We start from the raw sequence: 21,684 nt of genomic DNA, 5'->3' as shown, positions 1-21,684 counted from the left end.
GAGGCAAACCCTTCATAAGTTATTAGGGCCTAATAACACTGCTGACTCTTAGGGAGATCACTGGGTTTGGTTCCAGGTCTGTAGGGACAGGAGAACCCACCTCTGCTCTTACCAGGTCCCCTGGCCCCCAGGGGGACGAGGGTCCCCTGAGTGGGAGTAGGGAGGGGACTGTCATCACAGACGCTGTCGGTGGAGTTGACCCACCCCACATGCCCCAGGAGGTTGATACCCTTTACCATGTCTTATACAGGAAGAAGCTCCATTTCACAGAGGACAGAGAAAGGTATCCCCTCAGATCAGTGGCTGAGGAGGGGGCTGCATCAGATCTGTCTGATGCTGAGCCCCTGAGCGAGCTGAGGGAGGCAAGTAGCCAGGCCTTCCTTGCCTGTGTCCCCTCTGTGTCTTTTGCCAACACTCAGAGCTCTGGGTCATGAGGGACAATGGACTGAATGTGACTGAGTCCCCCATCCCACCTCTGGGTGCTCCTTGGCTGTTCCTCTGCTGGCCTGGCTCCCAGATGCCCAGCCAGACCCTAAGCCAAGTGCATCTCATAGCACTTGGGTCCTGCTGGCCCAGCCCATGGAGGCCTGCCCACCCAAGTTTGGCTCCAAAGCTGGCAAGGGCTGCAGGCTGGAATGGAGTGAGATAGCCCCAAGGGTATGTCATGTCAGAGACCTGACGTGTGCCTCTGCCCTCAGTCTGATAAGAAAGGACATACCTTTGAAACCCTTTGGAAGCTCTGTGCCTTCCAACTCTGGCCTTTAGAGCAGTGGTTTCCTGTTCCAAACCTCAATTTCTCCCTCTGCCCAATGGGACTAATCCTTGCCATTCTGCACCCACCCTGGTCTCTAATGGTGGCACAGGTCTCTCCATGGCTCTGGGGATCCAGCAGTGATGGAAGAAAATGCCCCTCCACCTGCCCCATTGTGGGGTTCTAGGGACCCCTGGGGCAGCTTCTTGTCATCCCAGGATTCCAGGTGAATAAGACCCAGTTTGGCATCACCACAGCCTTCTCCTCCCGCCCCCCTCCCCGACGCCCCTGGCCTACAAGGTCTGGGTGCCTTAGCTAAGGCACAGGGCAGAGCCAAGGTCTAGCTCCTCCTGCTGCCCAGATCTGGGCACCCAACTAGACCCTTGGACATGAAGACCTTCACAATGCTTGTGCCCTTCCACTAGGAACTCTGTGCCTGGGAGATGATGCTGAGGGAAGTTCCATCAGCAAGCATGTCTGCAATGGCAGCAGACACGGGCTGGTGGGGGCCTACGTGGTCATTTCACCCAATCGGTGTGAAGACCAAGCCTCCTGAGAAATGGGTATACTCTAAAGTATCCCCATTTCTGACTTGCGGACAGATATTGGAAGGGCCTGTGGGGAACTGTAGCTCCTAAGGGTCCCAATCACCAGACATGACAGTCCCCTAGCTGGCTAAGTCATAAGAATTGCCTGAAACAGTTATTCTACACACGAATCCCTGGTCACCAGATCTAACCTTCTGAATCAGAATCCCTAGGGTGGGGCCTAGGACTCTGCATTTCTAAAAGACCCTCAGGCAATTCTGTTTTGGGGTTCTGAGAACTCTCCAGAGAAAAACATGGGGGAGACCTGGACAGACCTGAGTTCAACGCCTCGCTGGTTACGCCATGGGGCTAAGTGAAGCACTGAAAGTCCAGCTGTGGTGGGGAGATGTCCGTGACATGAAAACAGAGTAAAGCAAGGTATAGAACAGCACGTAGAGTGTGATCCTATTTCTGTCAAAAATAAAGTGTTCACACGCATGTGTGTGTGCATGCATGCATGTGTACCCATACATGTGCGTGTTCATAAGTGTGCCTGGGCAGAACAGAGGCTGCAAGGACAGACTTCAAGCCGTGGGGGACTTTGGAGGGTTGGACTGAGGGAGACTTTGGGTTTCTACTTTACAAATTTCTCTTTGGCTGGAATTTAGTGCTAGTGAACACTGTTGACTTTTATAATCCAAAAAAAAGCAAAACAAAATTCCATCTTTTTTTTTTTTTATGTTTGTTTTTTAAGTTTATATTCTATTTCTTTTTTTTTTCACACACACACACACTGTATTTTATTTTTACAAGAGATAAATAGACTGACACCAAGCATTGTACATGGATGACCACAACCAAAGCAACAATGATTGCAATTACCAAACATGAAACACACTCATACTATGTCATAATATTGACATTCAGTCCAGTAATCCTCCACTGTAACAGCTCCTTTACTTTGCAGTGAAAATTGATTTGTATATTCTTTGCCTCTGAGTCCTTGTGGGATTTTTTTTTTTTAATTCAGACAGAAAGTCACAAAAATTATACTCATCCTCATCAGTTCACTCAGTCCCATGTAATTAATTTTTTTTCATCTTGATCTTTTGTTAGCACTTTTATGAGTTCATCAGTTTTTCAGTAGAGTTCTGAAAATGCTTATTCATTCAGCAGTACAGTCAGTTACCAGAAACCTGTACTTGTCAGAGTCTTTTACATGAATTTCTTGAAGATGAAACCCTTTTATAGGAACATATTTGCAAAATCATCAGAGTACACCCAGAACTGTCTGTAAATGACAAAAGACTTAAAAATGACCACGGTTAAAGATCAGATGAAAGTTCATAATAATGCAGTTGACAAGAAAATTAGTTATTTCTGAGATATACATTTTAAAGTAATAACTAGGATTATTACTTATAACATTATACCAGAACATATAAGATTTTTAGAAATTTCATGTAATGTCTGAAACGTTTATATTAACATATTTCCATACATATTTCCATACAAATACAAGATTTTTAGAAATTTCATGTAATGTCTGAAACATTTATATTAACATATTTCCATACAAATACAAATATAAGATTTTTAGAAATTTCATGTAATGTCTGAAACAATTATATTAACATATTTCCATACAAATAACCCAATGAGAGTTTAGTATTAGTTGTTTTGTTTGTTTTTTTATACTGCAGGTTCTTATTAGGCATCAATTTTATACACATCAGTGTATACATGTCAATCCCAATCACCCAATTCAGCACACCACCATCCCCACCTCACCGCAGTTTTCCCCCCTTGGTGTCCATATGTCCATTCTCTACATCTGTGTCTCAACTTCTGCCCTGCAAACTGGCTCATCTGTACCATTTTTCTAGGTTCCACATACATGCATTAATATACGATATTTGTTTTTCTCTTTCTGACTTACTTCACTCTGTATGACAGTCTCTAGATCCATCCACGTCTCAACAAATGACTCAATTTTGTTCCTTTTTATGGCTGAGTAATATTCCATTGTATATATGTACCACATCTTCTTTATCCATTCGTCTGTTGATAGGCATTTAGGTTGCTTCCATGACCTGGCTATTGTAAATAGTGCTGCAATGAACATTGGGGTGCATGTGTCTTTTTGAATTACGGTTTTCTCTGGGTATATGCCCAGTAGTGGGATTGCTGCGTCATATGGTAATTCTATTTTTAGTTTTTTAAGGAACCTCCATATTGTTCTCCATAGTGGCTGTATCAATTTACATTCCCACCAACAGTGCAAGAGGTTTCCCTTTTCTCCACATCCTCTCCAGCATTTGTTGTTTGTAGATTTTCTGATGATGCCCATTCTAACAGGAGTGCAGTGATACCTCATTGTAGTTTTGATTTGCATTTCTCTAATAATTAGTGATGTTGAGCATCTTTTCATGTGCTTCGTGCCCGTCTGTATGTCTTCTTTGGAGAAATGTCTATTTAGGTCTTCTGCTCATTTTTGGATTGGGGTGTTTGTTTCTTTGATATTGAGCTGAATGAGCTGTTTATATATTTTGGAGATTAATCCTTTGTCCGTTGATTCATTTGCAAATATTTTCTCCCATTCTGAGGGTTGTCTTTTCGTCTTGTTTATGGTTTCCTTTGCTGTGCAAAAGCTTTGAAGTTTCATTAGGTCCCACTTGTTTATTTTTGTTTTTATTTCCATTACTCTAGGAGGTGGATCAAAAAAGATCTTGCTGTGATTTATGTCAAAGAGTGTTCTTCCTATGTTTTCCTCTAAGAGTTTTATAGTGTCCAGTCTTATATTTAGGTCTCTAATCCATTTTGAGTTTATTTTTGTGTATGGTGTTAGGGAGCATTCTAATTTCATTCTTTTACATGTAGCTGTCCAGTTTTCCCAGCACCACTTATTGAAGAGACTGTCTTTTCTCCATTGTATATCTTTGCCTCCTTTGTCATAGATTAGTTGACCATAGGTGCGTGGGTTAATCTCTGGGCTTTCTATCTTGTTCCATTGATCTATGTTTCTGTTTTTGTGCCAGTACCATATTGTCTTGATTACTGTAGCTTTGTAGTATAGTCTGAAGTCAGGGAGTCTAATTCCTCCAGCTCCATTTTTTTGCCTCAAGACTGCTTTGGCTATTCGGGGTCTTTTGTGTCTCCATACAAATTTTAAGATGATTTGTTCTAGCTCCGTAAAAAATGCAATTGGTAATTTGATAGGGATTGCATTGAATCTGTAGATTGCTTTGGGTAGTATACTCATTTTCACAATGTTGATTCTTCCAATCCAAGAACATGGTATATCTCTCCCTCTGTTGGTATCATCTTTAATTTCTTTCATCAGTGTCTTATAGTTTTCTGCATACAGGTCTTTTGTCTCCCTAGGTAGGTTTATTCGTAGGTATTTTATTCTTTTTGTTGCAATGGTAAATGGGAGTGTTTCCGTGATTTCTCTTTCAGATTTTTCATCATTAGTGTATAGGAATGCAAGAGATTTCTGTGCATTAATTTTGTATCCTGCAACTTTACCATATTCATTAATTAGCTCTAGCAGTTTTCTGGTGGCAGTTTTAGGATTCTCTATGTATAGTATCATGTCATCCGCAAACAGTGACAGTTTTACTTCTTCTTTTCCAATTTGTATTCCTTTTATTTCTTTTTCTTCTCTGATTGCCGTGGCTAGGACTTCCAGAACTATGTTGAATAATAGTGGTGAGAGTGGACATCCTTGTCTCGTTCCTGATCTTAGAGGAAATGCTTTCAGTTTTTCACCATTGAGAATGATGTTTGCTGTGGGTTTGTCATATATGGCCTTTATTATGTTGAGGTAGGTTCCCTCTATGCCCACTTTCTGGAGAGCACTTTTTGAAAAAGCACTGTTGAGATTGGGAGATGTATTTTTTTTTAATTTTCATTTTTTAAATTAATTAATTAATTAATTAATTAATGGCTGCTTTGGATCTTCATTGCTGCGTGCAGGCTTTCTCTAGTTGTGGCAAGCGGGGGGTGCTCTTCATTGCGGTGCATGGGCTTCTCATTGTGGTGGCTTCTCTTGACGCAGAGCACGGGCTCTAGGCGCACCCGCTTCAGTAGTTGTGGCTCGCGAGCTCTAGAGCGCAGGTTCAATAGTTGTGGCGCTCGGGCTTAGTTGCTCCGCGGCATGTGGGATCTTCCTGGACCAGGGCTCAAACCCATGTCCCCTGCATTGGTAGGTGGATTCTTAACCACGGTGCCACCAGGGAAGCCCTCGAGATGCATTTTTATGAATGCGCTTTTTCTTGTAATTTCTCATGATTATGTAAAGCTGCCTCTGTGTTTCATAAGCCAGGCTGTTTCCTTGGATGTTTTTGAGTTGGGAGCAAACCTCCAGGCGGTGGGTGCTCACCAGTGGGAGGTCCCTCCTGCCCTTGCTCTGCTATCTACATGAAATTCAGGGCAGAGCTATCCTGATGTGCTTCTGCACATCCCCTGAGTGGACACCAATGAGGCGTGAACGGGTCCTGAGCAGCTGTGTTCCTGAATGACAGCACTGGGCATCACTTTGGCAGGTCTGGCCCACGTGCGGCTCCTGGGGCAGGCCTGGGCTAGTGCTGGGGGCCCTAAGTCAGCACTGGGCTTGCAGTGGAGGCAACATCCCAGTCTGGGTCTTCAGGACACTGTCTTTGACTCATATCCGGGGCTGAAAGCCTGTGGGGGCCTGGGATGAGTCCTTGTGCGAGGATGTGTCCAGCCTCGTGTCCACCAATGCGTAGCAGAGGGCCTACTTTTGGACACTCTCTAACGGGCTTGTAGGTTGATGAAGAATTCAGTTTTAATAAATCCATCTCTCCTCTCAAAGCCAGAAATTTCCTTCCAGAGGCATTTTTGGGGTAAAGTTTCTTTTGATAATGTTGCCCCCAGGGATGTGAGATGACACACAGTTCAACTCACAGAACCTCTGATTTTTCTGATTTAACTTTTGTTTTTGTTCTTGTTTTTTAAAAACACTGCCCCCCCCCAAAGGTAAAAGTAAAGTACACTCATTGTAAAAACCTGGAAGGTATAGAACATTTAGAAGTAAACTAAAATTGTATGTAATGCCACCCAAAGAGGACCACTGTTAAAGTCATTTGGTGGTTTGACAAATTTTTTTTTTTGGCTGCACCACACTGCATGCAGGATCTTAGCTCCCCGCCAGAGATCGAACCTGTGACCCCTCCAGAGGAAGCTTGGAGTCCTAACCACTGGACCGCCAAGGAATTCCCTCATTTGACAAATACTGATTTATTACAATTGTTTGAAGAAAATAAAACAGGGTCAAGGGTCAGGGAGAGGGGCTGGAGAGTAGAAGTGGGGGTCCCTTCAATAGGTGTTTGCTACTATAGTTTCTTTTGTTTTCTTATTGTCAGGATCACATAAAATTCTCCATTTTTCATTTACGTTTTCCCATTAGCATTCCCAAATTCTTCAAAGACATCGTTTTTACTCGCTGTGTATTGTCCCATCATGGAGCTATGTCCTCATTTATTAACCATCCCTCAGTGATGAGTGTTTGGAGTGCTTCCAGGTTTTCACCAAGATGTATTACCCTGCAGTTAACATGTGGTACCTAAATCCTTGTCCTCCTGGCAGCTTAGCCGGGAGTTTTCCCAGAGTTTTCAATGGGAAACTGCTAGGTCAGAGGGTGGCAACCCTTCTAAAGCCCTTGATACATATTTGGCAATGACCTCTCCAGGAAGTCTGGTTGTGACTCAGTCACCTCTGCCTCTTAGTAGAGAGGTCCCAGCCATGTGCTTGGGGGAGAGGGCAGAGGGAGGGAATCCAAGACCTGCATGGCCTTGGGTGGATCCCTGCATGTTTCTGGGCCTCTGTTTCCTCACATTTGTAAAATGGGCTCATTCTCACAACAAACAGAGGTTTTTTCTTGTTTTCCCTTTCTCTGCCTGGGGAAAGCAAATTCAAGGTGGGGAGGCTGCCCTCATTTTCACAGCGGTAAGCTCTTCCTGGCAGTGGTATGTAGGCAGCAGGAGGTATTAGACCCCCTTGGCCAGTGAGAAAAGGGAAAATCAATGAGAAGAGAGAATTCTGAGATGAGTTTTATAGATGGTTTTCTCCAGGACACCTGCAGACTCTGGGACCATGGGCACTGGACAAGAGCTCCACGACAGGGAGGCAGGGGTGGGGAAAGGGAACCTGGACACAGGGGATAACTCACCAGCTCCTCGACTTTGCTAGAAGTCAGCTCTAACCCAGGTGCACATGGCTCTCTCTCCTTCCTTTCTCATTTTATTGCTTTTTAAAAAAATCACAACTTGGGAATTCCCTGGTGGTCCAGTGGTTAGGACTTGGCGCTTTCACTGCCAGGGGACTGGGTTCATTCCCTGGTCGGGGAACTAAGATCCCGTAAGCCGCGTGGTACTGAAACTGTGCACCTCAGATTGGGACTTGAATCCACATGCCGGGACTCGAACCCAGCTTAAACCCAGATTGGGACTTGAACCTACACAGCTGGGACTCGAACCAGTCAGGGTTGCTTCTTTACTCCCAAATCTTCTCTCTGGATTCATTTTTCTTCTTGCAGAAATGTATCTTTTAATAATTTTTTAAAATAAATTTATTTATTTTTATTTTTAGCTGTGTTGGGTCTTTGTTGCTGCACGCAGGCTTTCTCTAGTTGTGGTGAGCAGGGGCTACTCTTTATTGTGGTGCACGGGCTTCTCATAGCAGTGGCCTCTCTTGTTGCAGAGCACGGGCTCTAGGTGCGCGGGCTTCAGTAGTTGTGGCATGCAGGCTCGGTAGTTGTGGCGCATGGGCTTAGTTGCTCTGCGGCATGTGGGATCTTCCCAGACCAGGGCTTGAACCCCTGTCTACTGCATTGGCAGGCAGATTCTTAACCACTGCGCCACCAGGGAAGCCCATCCTCTTGTCTATTTTATTTTAACTAGCCTCGTAGGTGCAAAGTGGTACCTCATGGTGGTTTTGTCATTTACTGCTTTAAAAAAAAACTTATACAAGTAACAACACATGTTCTTTGTAGAAAATTTGAGAATATAGTAAAATACTGTGATAGTCTGTTTTATATGTCATTCTGAAACCGTGCACCCCAAATTGGGACTTGAACTCACGTGCTGGGGCTCAAACCCAGCCAAAACCCAGACTGGGACTTGAACCCACACGGCCAGGACTCGAACCCGGCCAAAACCCCCAGTCTTCCAACTGAGATTGCACACCTGGTTTCAGGACTTAATGAAGCTCAGGTTCTTGATGTCTCATTGCAGAAAGGATTCAGTGAGACAAAGTAATAGGTAAGAAGTGAGAAGCACACTCCACAGACAGAGTGTGGGCATCTCAGAAGGTAAGGGTAAGGGATTGTCAGTTTTTATAGGGGTGGGTAATTTCATAGGCTAATGAGTGGGAGGAGTATTCCAGCTATTCCGGGAAGGGGCAGGGATTTCCAGGAATTAGGCCACTGCCCACTTTTTTATCCTTATGGTTGGCCTTGGAATTGTCATGGCGCCCGTGGGTTTATCATTTAGCTTACTGATGTGTTACAATGAGCGTATACTGAGGCGCAAGGTCTAGTGGAAGTCGACTTGTCCACCATCTTGGACCCATTTGGTTCTAATCCATTTATGTCATGTCCTCGGGCTATGTCATTCTTTCAAAGGTTGTGCCCTGCCCCCCTTCCCTCCTGTTTCAATTCAGCTAGGCTGTGTCCCCAATTATTCAATCAAACACTAACCTAGGTGCTGCTGTGAAGGTATCTTGTAGATGTGATTAAATCCCATAATCAGTTGATTTTAAGTAAAAGAGATTATTCTAGATAACCTGGGTGGATCTGATTCAGTTGGTTGAAAGGCTGAAGAAGAAAAGTGACTTCTGTGGCAGCTCCAGCCTCCTCTGCAGTTTGTGACTTACCTATCAGTCCCCTCGCCCCACCACCTTGGAACAATCCAATTCTTTGCCACAAATCTTTAATATAGACCTACAGGTTCTGCTTCTCTGCTTGTATCCTGACTGATACACAAAGAGGAAAACTTCATCCCCCATAATCCACCATCCAGGGGTCACTAAGGACAACATTTTGGTTATTTCCTTCCAGCCTTTTTTTTTCCTTTTTATCCATGAACATAAATATTTTAAGTAAGGTCACGATTCCTCTGGTTTATATCACTGTGCATCTTAAATGCTTTCCCGCAGAGTCCACGTGCTTTTCTCCCCCAGAATTATTACTGGCACAGAGGAAGGTCATCCACTGTCCCCCCTTGGTTGGACGTTTGCATTGCTTCCGTGTTTGTACTGTATCAAACAATACTTGTGCTTTCACTATAGCTAGCACTTGCTTCTGGGAGAGAGGGCTTCTTTTCTGGTCATCACTGTGTGTCCTTGGCCAATCCCAGGACCAGATTGGGTGGTCGACCCTCTGAGTCACCCCCAAAGGCCGGGGCTGCAGGCACCTGGCACTCCTGAAAGGTGAGCACCAGCATGAAGCCCAGCGCAGCCCTGCCAGGCCTGCTTTCCTTGCACACAAAGGAAAAGTGCCTAGTCATTGTAGCTTGCAGTTTGAGTAGCAAGAGCCTGGGCACCTCCCTGGGTGGGGAGTAAGGAGCTGCCTCAACAGCCCCCATCAGTTCCTGTCCGGGTGTGCCATGCCAGGCTGGGCTTGGGCAGTGCTGTTGACAGTCCGGGCACTTCTAGGGCAGCCGGGCCCGCCTGCATGGCCTGTGGCACAGAGTGGGGAGAGATTGTCACCCTGTTCCCTCTTCTGATATCTCCTGGTTTCCCTGAGCAAGCTGGGTGGTAGAGGTGGCTTTTGTTCCTGTGAATATTAAAGATGAACATTTTGGTTTTGCTGTGGGGAGATTAAGTGGATCTTCTCCTGGGCAGTTGTTGAGTAGCTGAAGCAGTGGTTATTTAGGGTAGGGCTGCAGCAGTCTGGAGAAAGGCGTGGAGAGGAATCCTTTCCCTGTTCAGAGCCACACGGCTCCTCCTGGGAAACACGAAGCCCTAACAGTGCTTGGCTGGGAGGAACAGTCAGCAGCCACAGGAAGTCCCAAGCCCAGGTTGGTTGCCCTCCAAACACAATGGCTTTTTCTCCCCACCCCACCCCCAGAATTAGCAATGACATCTAGTCAGCCTTCCTTCTGGTGACTTTGATGAGGCCTCAACTGACCCTTTGATTCCCTCATGAATTCACTCGTTTGTTGCATTTACCAAGGCCTGTGTGCTGGCACTGTGCTAGTTGTTTGGGGAAGAAGATAATCCTGTCTTGGTTCTCAGATCACAGGTCACAGGTTGGTGGGGGCCATGCGGCCCTGTCCTGTGATCTGTACAAAGAATTGCCTGCTGAGACTGCAGATCAGGGAAGGCTCCAAGGAGGAGGTGACAACCGACAGCAAATTTTGAAATAACACCAAACTGTACCTGTGTCATGCTGGCATGGGTGATGGGGATTGAGACTATAAACCCATTTCAGATCTGGACCTCGGCTTCCCAGCTCGGCCAGTGTCCTGGCAGGAAGCCTCTGAGCCACTCCCACGCACCCCCCCACCCCCCACCCCCGGCCTAGGGCTGAGAAAGCCCTCTGAAGAGCCATACCTGGGAGGAAGGGATAACAACAGGTGACTGGCAGCAACGCCACTGTCATTTCCAAACGTGCTTCAAAATTCTCCAGGGACCCAAAAGCTTTTTCCATGTTCCACAAACCCAGAGGGAGGTTTGAACTGAACACGTCCAGGTCAACTCTTGCCTCTGCTGCCCCCTAGCTGGGTGAACTTGGACGGATGGCCTTCAGCAAATCACTCAGTGGTCAGTTCCTTCATCTGGAAAACGAGGCAATGACACGTGTCCCCCAGGTGGTCAGGACGGTGAAAGTCACTCTATTCCACAGAGTGACGTGCATCCCTGCTCCCGAAATCGCAGTTTACCACGGAGCCCAGGCTAAGGGGACAGGGCAGGCGTGTGTGGGGCTGTGCCCATAGTGTCCAGCACTGAGTCTGGGACAGAATAGCTGCTACCCCCAGCCCCAAGGGTCGGATGGGGACCAACAAATAGGGTGTGTGTGTCTCTCTCTCTCCCACCCTCCCCCGTACCTTTCTCTGAGGTTGAGGCACCAGCCATCGCACCGGCCCATCATTTAAGGGCTCCCAAGTCCTCGGGGAATGTTAATTAATAGCCTCGCCATCTTGGGCTGGAGCGCAAACAGCTCCTCGGTCTCCTCTTGGGCAGGAGCCCAGTGAGTCTGGGCGGGCGATGGAGGGGCGCGGGAGCTGGCTCCGGTGTGTGTCGGCCCTGGACGGGCCCTCTGCGGGAGAGCAGCCATCTTCTGGGTGAAGGGGAGCCGTGTCGGAGTGAAGACCAGGGCTCCTATTTACGGGGGCGTTCTGAGAATTTGTGTAGTCATGCCCAAGCATTTCCATATTTAATATGGAACATCTGATTATAAATTACTTTAAAACTTCTCCTCTATATCACAATTAAGGTCTTATTTAAAAATTATGTAGGCATAGGTTACATTCTCTATGAATTCTAGGTCAAAATGGTAAAGGTGAAATGACAAAATATTTGTTTAAAAGGGGGTGAGGTGCCTGCTGGGGTGGAGACCACACAGTAAATGGGGGTGTTGCCGGCAACATTGCTAGAGTCCCCTTTCCCATCAGGGGGCCTGTCGGGGTAAGGGTCAAACGGAAGTCAGGGAAGCTTCTCGGTGCCAGCAGGACGGGAGAGGGTGTTAGCCCTTCTGTCCAGGGGAAAGACCCCTGCCTGGGAGAGGCTGGGAGGGGCAATCTCTGGGGGCAGGGACGTGTCAGATATAGAAACAACAAAACGGGGCTTGGTTAGCAAAATGTGTAGGGGTCCAGATTTTGTACATGCTTCAGAAGCCAGGGCACCATTACCAACACTGAGAAATTCCACAGAACATGGCGGGCAGTTTGCTGGGGGTGCCTCTAGAGCTTTGCCAGGGCTCAGGCAGTACCAGACCCATCTTTCTGGAGGGGCAGGGACGTGGTAAGCAAGCAGCAGTTCCTGTGGACTGTGGCCGCCTTCTCAGCTCCAAATTCTGGGGCCCTTTTTAGACTGATGGGCTGACGTCGGTCTAACCACAGCCAGGGCCTCTGCCCCTTCCCAGGATGACAGGAAGCTGGTGTCGTGAGTGGCCCTTTCCCGAGGCTGCACTTTGAATGGCCTCCACCTCCCAGGGATGTGGGGAGGGTTAGAGAATGCACACAGAGCACACAGCACACAACAAACATCGGTTATGATTACTTGTGGGACTGTACTTCAAATTTATTCACACTTACGTGAAAGAAGTGTTTGTGAAACATGATGTGACTGTCATGCGGCCTTTGTATCACCTCCTTCCGAGCCATTCTACCGCTGGGCATAAGAAATCTCTTAGTAGTCAGCTTTACTTTTAGCTAATTCGCCTGGTGAACCTGAAGAGATGTGTGTAAGCCCCATCCTCCCACCCTGCCATGGGTTCCGTCTGCTTGAGCATGGCAGCAAACTTAGACGGATGAAGAATCTTGAATTGATCTAAGCCCTTTAGAAACCTGTTGGCGTCTTCCCATTACATTTGGGGGTAACAGAGACCCCAAAAGACACGGTCTGAAGGAGGGAATGCAGGCTGGGCTCCAGGGTTTGCTTGATTTAGTGACTGTTTTGCTGCTCTTCCCTTCAGCTTTCCAAGAACCCGGCTTCATCTTTAGAGGAAACCCCGTGGCCGGATTTCTAGCTGCTCATCCAGGAGAGACAGGCTGGTTCTTGTAGCTCTGACAAACACAGAAGCCTCAGCAATTTCTAACTCACACACTTACTCAAAGACCAGGTATTTTTTAAAATTAATCACTCAATTAATTAATATTTACTTATTTTATTTTTGGCTGCGTTGGGTCTTTGTTGCTGCATGCGGGCTTTCTTCAGTTGTGGAGAGTGGGGGCTACTCTTTGTTGCGGTACGTGGGCTTCTCATTGCGGTGGCTTCTCATGTTGCGGAGCACAGGCTCTAGGTGCGCGGGGATCAGTAGTTGTGGCTCACGGGCTCTAGAGCGCAGGCTCAGGAGTTGTGGCGCACAGGCTTAGCTGCTCTGCGGCATGTGGGATCTTCCCGGACCAGGGCTCGAACCCGTATCCCCTGCATTGGCAGGTGGATTCTTAACTACTGCACCACCAGGGAAACCCAAGACGAGGTATCTTTTAGCAACAGCATGAACCAGAATCCAAAAACGGTGAGTGAAAACATCATTAGAAACAACCAGGAAGCCTAAAATCCCAAACCCTATGGCTCTTGTTCACGATCCAGTGGCCTTAGTTTTTCACGAAATTCCAATGAACCTGGTCACCTGGTTTCCTAGGTCATGACAGCTGAAAAGCAGCACGTGAGTAGGTCAAACTAGCTTTTAATAAACAGTGGTAATGTGTGACCTAAGGAATTGTAGAAAGCAATCTAGAATAATTTATCGTGGCGGCAATGGAGTCAAGAAAGGAATTCTAGACCAGCCCTCCAGTTTGCTTGGCTTCGGGTCCCTAACTCAGTACTGGCTTAATAAGCAGCAGGCCCTGTCACTCTCGGCTTCAACTCCCTTCTCCCTAAAATGGGTTATTGTGAAGATCAGGAAAATAATGGACAGCAGTGCTTAAGTGCTGAATGAGCATGCATTAATGATGACTGGGGCGTGTGTACAAAAGTCATAAAGCGAGGGTTAAGCATATGCTCTGCTCTACAAAAGCAGGCAGGTATAACAAACATTTTAGAGAGAATTTCATTTGGAAACACACTTAATGTGAACAATTACTAGGGAGATATATGATTAACACTTTTTTCCTTTTCCCTATGTCCCATAATGATCACATTTTACTTTCTTCCCTCCCTCTTTCCTTCCTTATCATCCTAGATGCCTGGCACATATGACAGCTCAATACACATCAACTGAGTGAATTTGGGAAGTGACCTGGAAGGTTAAGTCCCCTGTAAAACAGTGTTTTTGGTCATGATTAGACCTGTACCCTCCATCTGGGGAAAACTCAGAGGAATAAATGGAGCTGTTTTGTTCTCTCACCTCACTCCCTCTCAGCAGTAGGAGGCTCTGGCAAAGTGTAGCAACTCATTCAAAAGTTCCTATTTCTGTAAATTCAATAAAAACACAATTAAAATTTAGTAGGTGCTAAAACTTGGTTTTGAACTTTTATTAAAAAAATATATTTGCAAACATATAAAATTTAGGATGAAAAATGCTCATCTGAAAACAGGTAATAACTTAATATTTGCAAACATACACAGATGGTATAAAATCCATACCATTAAAAATGTTAATGATGCTGTATTGCGCTCATGGAACAAAAATCTTGCTGTAATCCCAGAGCTTCTCATGCTCACGTTTCAGGGCGCTGAGACTCTGGTACACTGAAGGTCATGAGAGCCACATGGCCAAAGCAGGAATACAGAATAAAAAACCATTTAGAACACATACTGTTAAAAACACGTTTCTTAAGGAATCACACAGATAAAAGGGAAACACAATTTTGCATTTTCCCCATTCAAAGTGAACGATATTGCATCATAGCATTTCAAATGAAGATGTCAAATACAAAACCGAGTGAAACATTGCACACATCTCTCCTGCTGAATTTGCTGAAAAACAGGCTCCTTGAGGCCCCGGCCCACTCAGGGAAATGTTCTCAAGCACAGCTTTAAAAAGCTCAGTGTAAGTTGCTTTACTTGTTTCAGATCTTAACGTTTTAGACACCTGAAAACACAGGGCACTATTGGTTCCAGAAGGCCCTTTGAATACAACTGAAGAAAACCAAAGACAAGTAAGAAAGAAACACGTGCTCAGCAGCAAACACGCAGCAAGAATGCAGGACACATGTCCCTGTGATTCCTCGTCTTCACTCACGTGGACTGAGCCCACTTGTGCCTGTGCCGCCTCTCATTCCTCTGTGTTTCATTTTGCCCAGAGTTACAGTATGATGGCTAATTTTGTTTTCTAAGCAGTTAGGCACCTTCAATTTCATGTTGCATTGTTAGTAATACAATGGCAGTTATGGCCTCTACTACCAAAATGAGAAAATTTCAAACTACATTCTTTGGGGAGGAGAGTAATAAAGCTGCGTGGTTTAAAAATATTTACCTAGTAGAAGATTTGATGGGGTTTAAAATTTTTACAAGAATACATGGGTGGAAAAAGAACAATTCTTAACATGCAAAATCGGGTCATATTCTAAACTTAGCCTGTGCATCCTCCAGCAGAGAAGGACCCAGGTCAACTTGGGCTCTTAACAAAACCCCGCTCCCAAAAGCCTTCCAAAGTAAGCCATGGACACTCACATTCACATGCAGACGGCATGAATGCTTCTGAAACTGACAGTCACTTGAAAACCTAGGATTCAAAGTCACACCTTACAAACGTCAGGAGAGATGCACAATGAGGAGGAGCTTCTTCCTTAAAGGAAAGGAGCAAGGCTGTTTGGGAGGTGGGTGTCCATTCAAAGACACCACATTAACTACAACCAAAGAAGAGTAGTGCCACCCACCCAGGTGAGGGGGGGCATACAGACAGTCACGGTGACCTAAATGCAGGTCACCTGCAGTTCTGCAAACCTAGCAAGAAGCATCTCTGTTTTGGTGTCCATTTTGATTCAACTAAGGTTTAAAATTAAGATTCCAGTAAAGTCACTGCAGCAATGTAAACATGCAACCTAAACTAGCATGAGGTTCTGGACAGAAGCCTGAACGAGGAATAAGGCAACTGAACTGCGACTTTCGGGCCAGGGTCATCCAACTGCAACTATTCAGGCTTGGCCTGACTTCTCTAGGGACTCATTCTGGCCTGAACTTCCTAGTCATCATGACGGTGAACTTCTGGCTTCTGAATTTTCAAAATGCTTTGAATACATAAATCTGGGAGTTGAAACAGGTTTACCCTTTTCAAATCTCCATGACTTGGGCACTTAAAAATTTACTTTCACACGAAGGAAACCTTATCACAGATTCTCTTTACTGTCTGTCATATTCATTACTTGGATTAAAGGGTGAAAATTAACAGATTTGATTAAAGACCCTCTTCAGGATATTCTCTCAACTCTCTCATAATATTGTCCATACTCAAATCATCATTTCAATTCAAATGTCTATCATAACAAGAATCCCTTGATTCTTCTGCTTACCAAAGCCCACTGAGACTACACCTGGGATGCGAGCAAACCTACCAGGGCAACTGTTTTCTGAGAACAGTCACGTGGCTCCCTGGACACCATCTCCTGGTGTCAGCAACACTTCACGTCTTACTGTAACTTTCTCTTTCCCAGGTGACACGCAAGCAATTCATTTTTGGTTGCTGAATTTACACACTACCTTTGAAAACAAACTATTCCTAATGGAGTATGAGAACTTAAAAGCTTCCCTGACTTCTGCGCAATTCACAAATAACTAGGTAAATGCAATAGAAGACACTAAATTGGGAAGCAGAAAAGTTGCTCAGGAAGCATGTTTAGATTAACAAAAGCCAATCAAGGTATTCTTTATGCTAAAAAACTAAGAGCAAACTAAAACAAGTATGCAATTCACAAGTAATTTTCTAAAATCTCAGCTAGAAAAAAAAAAATCTGTGGACTTATGATTGAGTTACCATTAAAGCTTAAATGATTGTTCCCGAGGAACCATTACATCTGTCAGCATTATTCACAGCTAATCCTTATGCTAGCTGGTTGAGCCAATTGGGTTTTACCCCATCATTAAATAGTGCTCAGAAAAGTAAGCAGTGCATCTTAATTGGTTAAATACTACAAAATGACCTGTATCATAGAAACGAAGACACTTTCATTCAAAGAATATCTTAAAATTACTATTGCTGAAATAAATCAAAATCTACATTAAAATATTACTAATCACCATTACATGCCATAAAAGAATAAATATAAATCATGGCGGATCAATAGCAGCATAACAAAGCATCTTTACATATTTTCACACTTTGGGCTGCAAAAGTACTCACAGCCTAGGAATACATTGGTAAAGTTCTGAATTTCACACTTTGTTTTTAACTCCATATTCTATAATAAAATAAGGGCAGTGTGAATAACAGCTCCCTTTTCTGCATAGCTTTAAAACTGTTCTCAGTAGACTTGAGGAATGGAACCAGAATGGCTTTGTCAGATTGGTCCACTGGTCCTTTTGTCAAAGTGTTAAGGAAAACAATTAACAATGACTTCTCACTGTGTTTAGACAGAAAAGGAAAATAAGGCTATGATTCACACACAAATTTAACATTTTCAAAACCACTGGAGAGTAACTTAAAGTGAAGATTTCTGATAGAATTCGGGCCTTACCAGTCCCAGCCTTTACTTCAAAGGTGTGCCACGCCTGCTCCCACACCATGACAGGGCCTGCGGGGCCCGATGCCAACGTATCCCCGCACTGGGAGCCTGCTACACGGCAGCGCTGGGGACACTTAAAAACAAAACACAATTAAGAAATTTCAGAACTTTTAAGGCCCAAGTGAGGCGTTCATATAAAATATACTTCACTTGAACAAATCAGTCCTAATTTGCCAGCTTAAACTCTGACCCTTAAAACACGTAGCTACTTTGCACAGAGCTGACTTCTGCTCTGTTCTGAACTTGACCATCAGCCCAATGCTCAAGTTTTTAGGGGGGGAGTGGAGGGGAGAGGGGTGCAGGCTGGGCTGAACTCTGACTGCTGCAAGGCTGGTGACCCCTTTTCCCTAAGACCTTGAACGTGAAAGTGAGTTGAAAATCAGATTCCTTATTTCACAAACTTGCTTAGATCTGATGAAAACACCCACACAACTCAACACAATGGTCTTTTTTTTTTTTTTGTCAAAACAAAGGTCTGCTGGTGATGCTTCACAGTGAAACCTCCATTATCACTGGGAACGTCACTTGGAAAACATTCTTAAGGAATGAGTCTCTTTCTCATAGGCTCAATTTCAGGATTCTCAAAACTCAATGTTCTGTTTAGAAGTTTCCATGATGAGGCCTATTTGTTTCTGAGGTCGACATTCTGCCTTCGTATTTACTCTGCTCCAGTCATAGGTTGTGGTTGTCTTTGTTCTTGGTCAGAACCTGCAAGTAGACTTCATGAAGCGTACTGAGGAAGCTGGAATCATTCTGGAAGAGATGGTAATGTCACATTTACCTCATTAGAGCTTACTTTCTTGATAACAGCTTAGGAAGAAGCTGTATACATGATCTGTATAACTAATTACCCAAAGAATCCCACCACCCAGAGATAACCATCATTAATATTTTGGAATTCACTCAGATATTTTTTTTTAAATTTATTTATTTATTTATGGCTGTGTTAGGTCTTCATTTCTGTGCGAGGGCTTTCTCTAGTTGTGGCAAGCGGGGGCCACTCTTCATCGCGGTGCGCGGGCCTCTCACTATCGCGGTCTCTCTTGTTGCGGAGCACAGGCTCCAGACGCGCAGGCTCAGCAATTGCGGCTCACGGGCCCAGCTGCTCCGTGGCATGTGGGATCTTCCCAGACCAGGGCTCGAACCCGTGTCCCCTGCACTGGCAGGCAGACTCTCAACCACTGCGCCACCAGGGAAGCCCCACTCAGATATTTTTCCACCTGGAGCGTATGCCCAAGAAGAGAGAAACACTGGTTCTGGCTAGTCTTGAATTTTCTTTATGAACTGATTTTCTAAGAAGTCATACAATTTTTTTATTTTTAAAGAATGAAATTCAAAGACTAAATTGATATCCTACATACCTTAATTAGGTGTATTAATGTATCCTGGAGCTGAGACTTGCTGAGGATAATGGAAGGCTTTCTCTGATTTTCTGATGTTCCAACAGTGAGAGGAGAAGGGGAGCTTGCTTTCCTCTCAAGGTCTGAGGACCTTGTAACTGTCTGCTGGAAAACACTTGGGGACAGCAGGACTGAGGACACTGCCGAAGTTGTTGCAGGAACCAGTGGGGGGCCTGCCACCTGCAGGGGAACAATGGTCATTTTGCACCGAAGTGTGGAAGTCAGCAGCCACGTCCAGAGCAGTGGACGCCTGATAACAAGCATAAGCAGCAGGAGACTGGAGCCCAGAGTCCAATGCTAACTATCTGGGGTTCAGATAAACATTCAGGAGCAGCATCTGGGCATTTTACGTCTGGTTAGGAAGCTTGTTAGCTGAAGGATAAAGAGTCCATCTATATGATAAGGATGCCCTAGAGTTGTTATGAGAAGCCAAGCCCGATCATCACAGAAGGGGAATCTGATAAATAACAGCAGGGTATGCACAGTAAGAATAGTCCTGTGATAAATCAAACATGCGAAGTTTTTCCATGAGGGGCACAGAAATGACTGGAAGAGGGTGTGAAGGAACTTCCTGAGGTGATGGAAATGTTACATACCTTGGCTGGGCCGTTACCCAGGGGATATACGTATGTTAAAACTCAATTAAAAATCTGCATTTTATTATATGTAAGTTTTATTTCAATAAAAAGAGAATTTAAAAAACCCAGTTATATGAAGCATTAGTTTCTTTCATTTAAAAAATATTTATTTATTTGGCTGTACTGGCTCTTAGTTGGGGCATGCGGGATCTTTTAGTTGTGGCATGTGGGATCTAGTTTCCTGACCAGGGATCAAACCTGGGCCCCCCTGCATTGGGAGCGCGGAGTCTTAGCCACTAGACCACCAGGGAAATCCTGAGCCTTAGTTTCTTTGGTGGTGTTCAACGTATTTATTATACCATTACAGGTATCAAAGATACATTTAAAAAAAAAAAAATTATTTATTTATTTATGGCTGTGTTGGGTCTTCGTTTCTGTGCGAGGGCTTTGTCTAGTTGCGGCAAGCGGGGGCCGCTCTTCATCGCGGTGTGCGGGCCTCTCACTATCGCGGCCTCTCTTGTTGCGGAGCACAGACTCCAAACGCGCAGGCTCAGTAGTTGTGGCGCATGGGCCTAGTTGCTCCGCGGCATGTGGGATCTTCCCAGACCAGGGCTCGAACCCGTGTCCCCTGCATTGGCAGGCGGAGTCTCAACCACTGCGCCACCAGGGAAACCCTCAAAGATACATTTTAAAAACATAAATCTAATATCTATCTCCTTTCATTTAGATGTACTTCTGGGCTAATAATAGCTAACCATCAGAATACACAAAAGAGTAATAATTAGTATTTTAAATAATTCTCACATTTTGATATAATCAACAGAAAGCTATATATTTTTTTCCTCCTATCTGTCACTCTCCTCATTTACAAATAGCCAAGAGCTTGCCATAGTTTTGAGAATGTGGTTTCTGGGTTCTGAGCCATTTGGTTTGTTGTTTTGGTGCAACACCAGGCTGAGAGCTCCCGCCGATCACCATGCAGCAGGACAAGTTACAGAAAAGACCCGTTAACAAGACCAGTCAGAAGCTGGCTATACTTTAAATTCTGAGACTTGAGGAGTGGTGTAAAGGCTCAAAGGCAAAAGGAATGTAAAAGTTTAAGAACTGAAAAAAATAAGTGTGCATGTCAAGGCTGGTAGGTAATGGAGGATGAGGGCAACTTTTAAAAAATGAGGCAGGGGAGAAACAGCAAGACACAGAGCACACAGGCCTGGGAGGCTTTGTCGTCAGAGCAACGGGAAGCCAATGAGAGCAGCATAGTGATGCCGCCTTCTGTTTACTGAGACACCACAGCTCTTCCAGGGCAAAGACAATCTCCTACTCATAGGGACCAGGCTGACTTGCTCTCAGCAGTCGCCCATGCACAGACACTGAGTGAGTGCCCCTGCTGCGGCCCACCCTGCCCTCCCATACCCACAGTCAGGGAAGACATCACTGCAGACAGATGCCTTGAGGCCTACAGAGACCACCGCAATGAACTCTGCCTAGGGGAGCAGGAGGGGGCACCTAAGATGGGCCTAGGCTTGAAAGCTAAAACTTTTCACTCAAGTGACAATGTTTTACTTCACACTCAGCAGAAGAACTTAAACATACTGTGCTCTTCAGAAAAAGGGAATCCTTACCGGGATGGCACTGGATAACATCTTAGGCTGGGCAAAAACTTCAGGATCCTGGTTTTGCTGCATAGACTGCAACGTTTAAAAAGAAAAGATGAACAGATGTAGCAAGTTTCAATTAAGATTTCTTAGTTACTGTGGAAAAATCTAGGTTAGCAGCAGTAAGGAATAGTTCAGACATGAACTGGTTCCTAGACTCCTGAGGGGAGAGGCTGACCAGAACTTGTGACAATGCAGGATGAGAGCTCTGGGACAGCACCCGACCCCCTTCAGTTCCACCCGAGAACAGGGGTGCGTGCAAAGTCTTGAAAGTGTCTCTAAGGAAAAAGCTGAAACCTGTGTCTCTTATAAGAGCTGGGATAGCCCAAGCCTATTTTTGCTGTTGAGGCTGTAGAGATGCAAGATCCTGGCAGTGTGATACCTCCTGATAAGGTGATTTAAACTTTGGACAGGTGGCACT

General features: G+C 45.1%; 1 protein-coding gene across 4 annotated transcripts in view; it reads right to left on the bottom strand.

Annotated features, from left to right (window-relative positions):
- Positions 1-13,190: 13,190 nt before the first annotated feature.
- The window catches only part of DCP1A (decapping mRNA 1A), a 70,067-nt gene continuing 61,573 nt past the window's right edge, over positions 13,191-21,684 (bottom strand). Inside the window, exons 8-12 of one of the 4 annotated variants that reach the window (XM_057554646.1) lie at positions 21,231-21,296; positions 18,992-19,210; positions 17,583-17,703; positions 14,554-14,658; positions 13,191-14,379 (exon numbers count right to left, since the gene is read on the bottom strand). In XM_057554646.1, the coding sequence (XP_057410629.1) occupies positions 14,585-14,658; positions 17,583-17,703; positions 18,992-19,210; positions 21,231-21,296 (480 nt within the window). In that variant the 3' untranslated portion in view covers positions 13,191-14,379; positions 14,554-14,584. Of the gene's footprint in view, positions 14,380-14,408; positions 18,384-18,991; positions 19,211-21,230; positions 21,297-21,684 lie in introns of those variants that run through there. The other 3 variants (XM_057554644.1, XM_028164672.2, XM_007174781.3) reach the window with 3 other exon arrangements.

The sequence above is a fragment of the Balaenoptera acutorostrata genome, chromosome 10, assembly GCF_949987535.1.
Source record: "Balaenoptera acutorostrata chromosome 10, mBalAcu1.1, whole genome shotgun sequence".
Taxonomy (NCBI): Eukaryota; Metazoa; Chordata; class Mammalia; order Artiodactyla; family Balaenopteridae; genus Balaenoptera; species Balaenoptera acutorostrata.
Note: the sequence above shows the minus strand (reverse complement) of the source record. Positions and strands in the feature narration are given on the sequence as shown.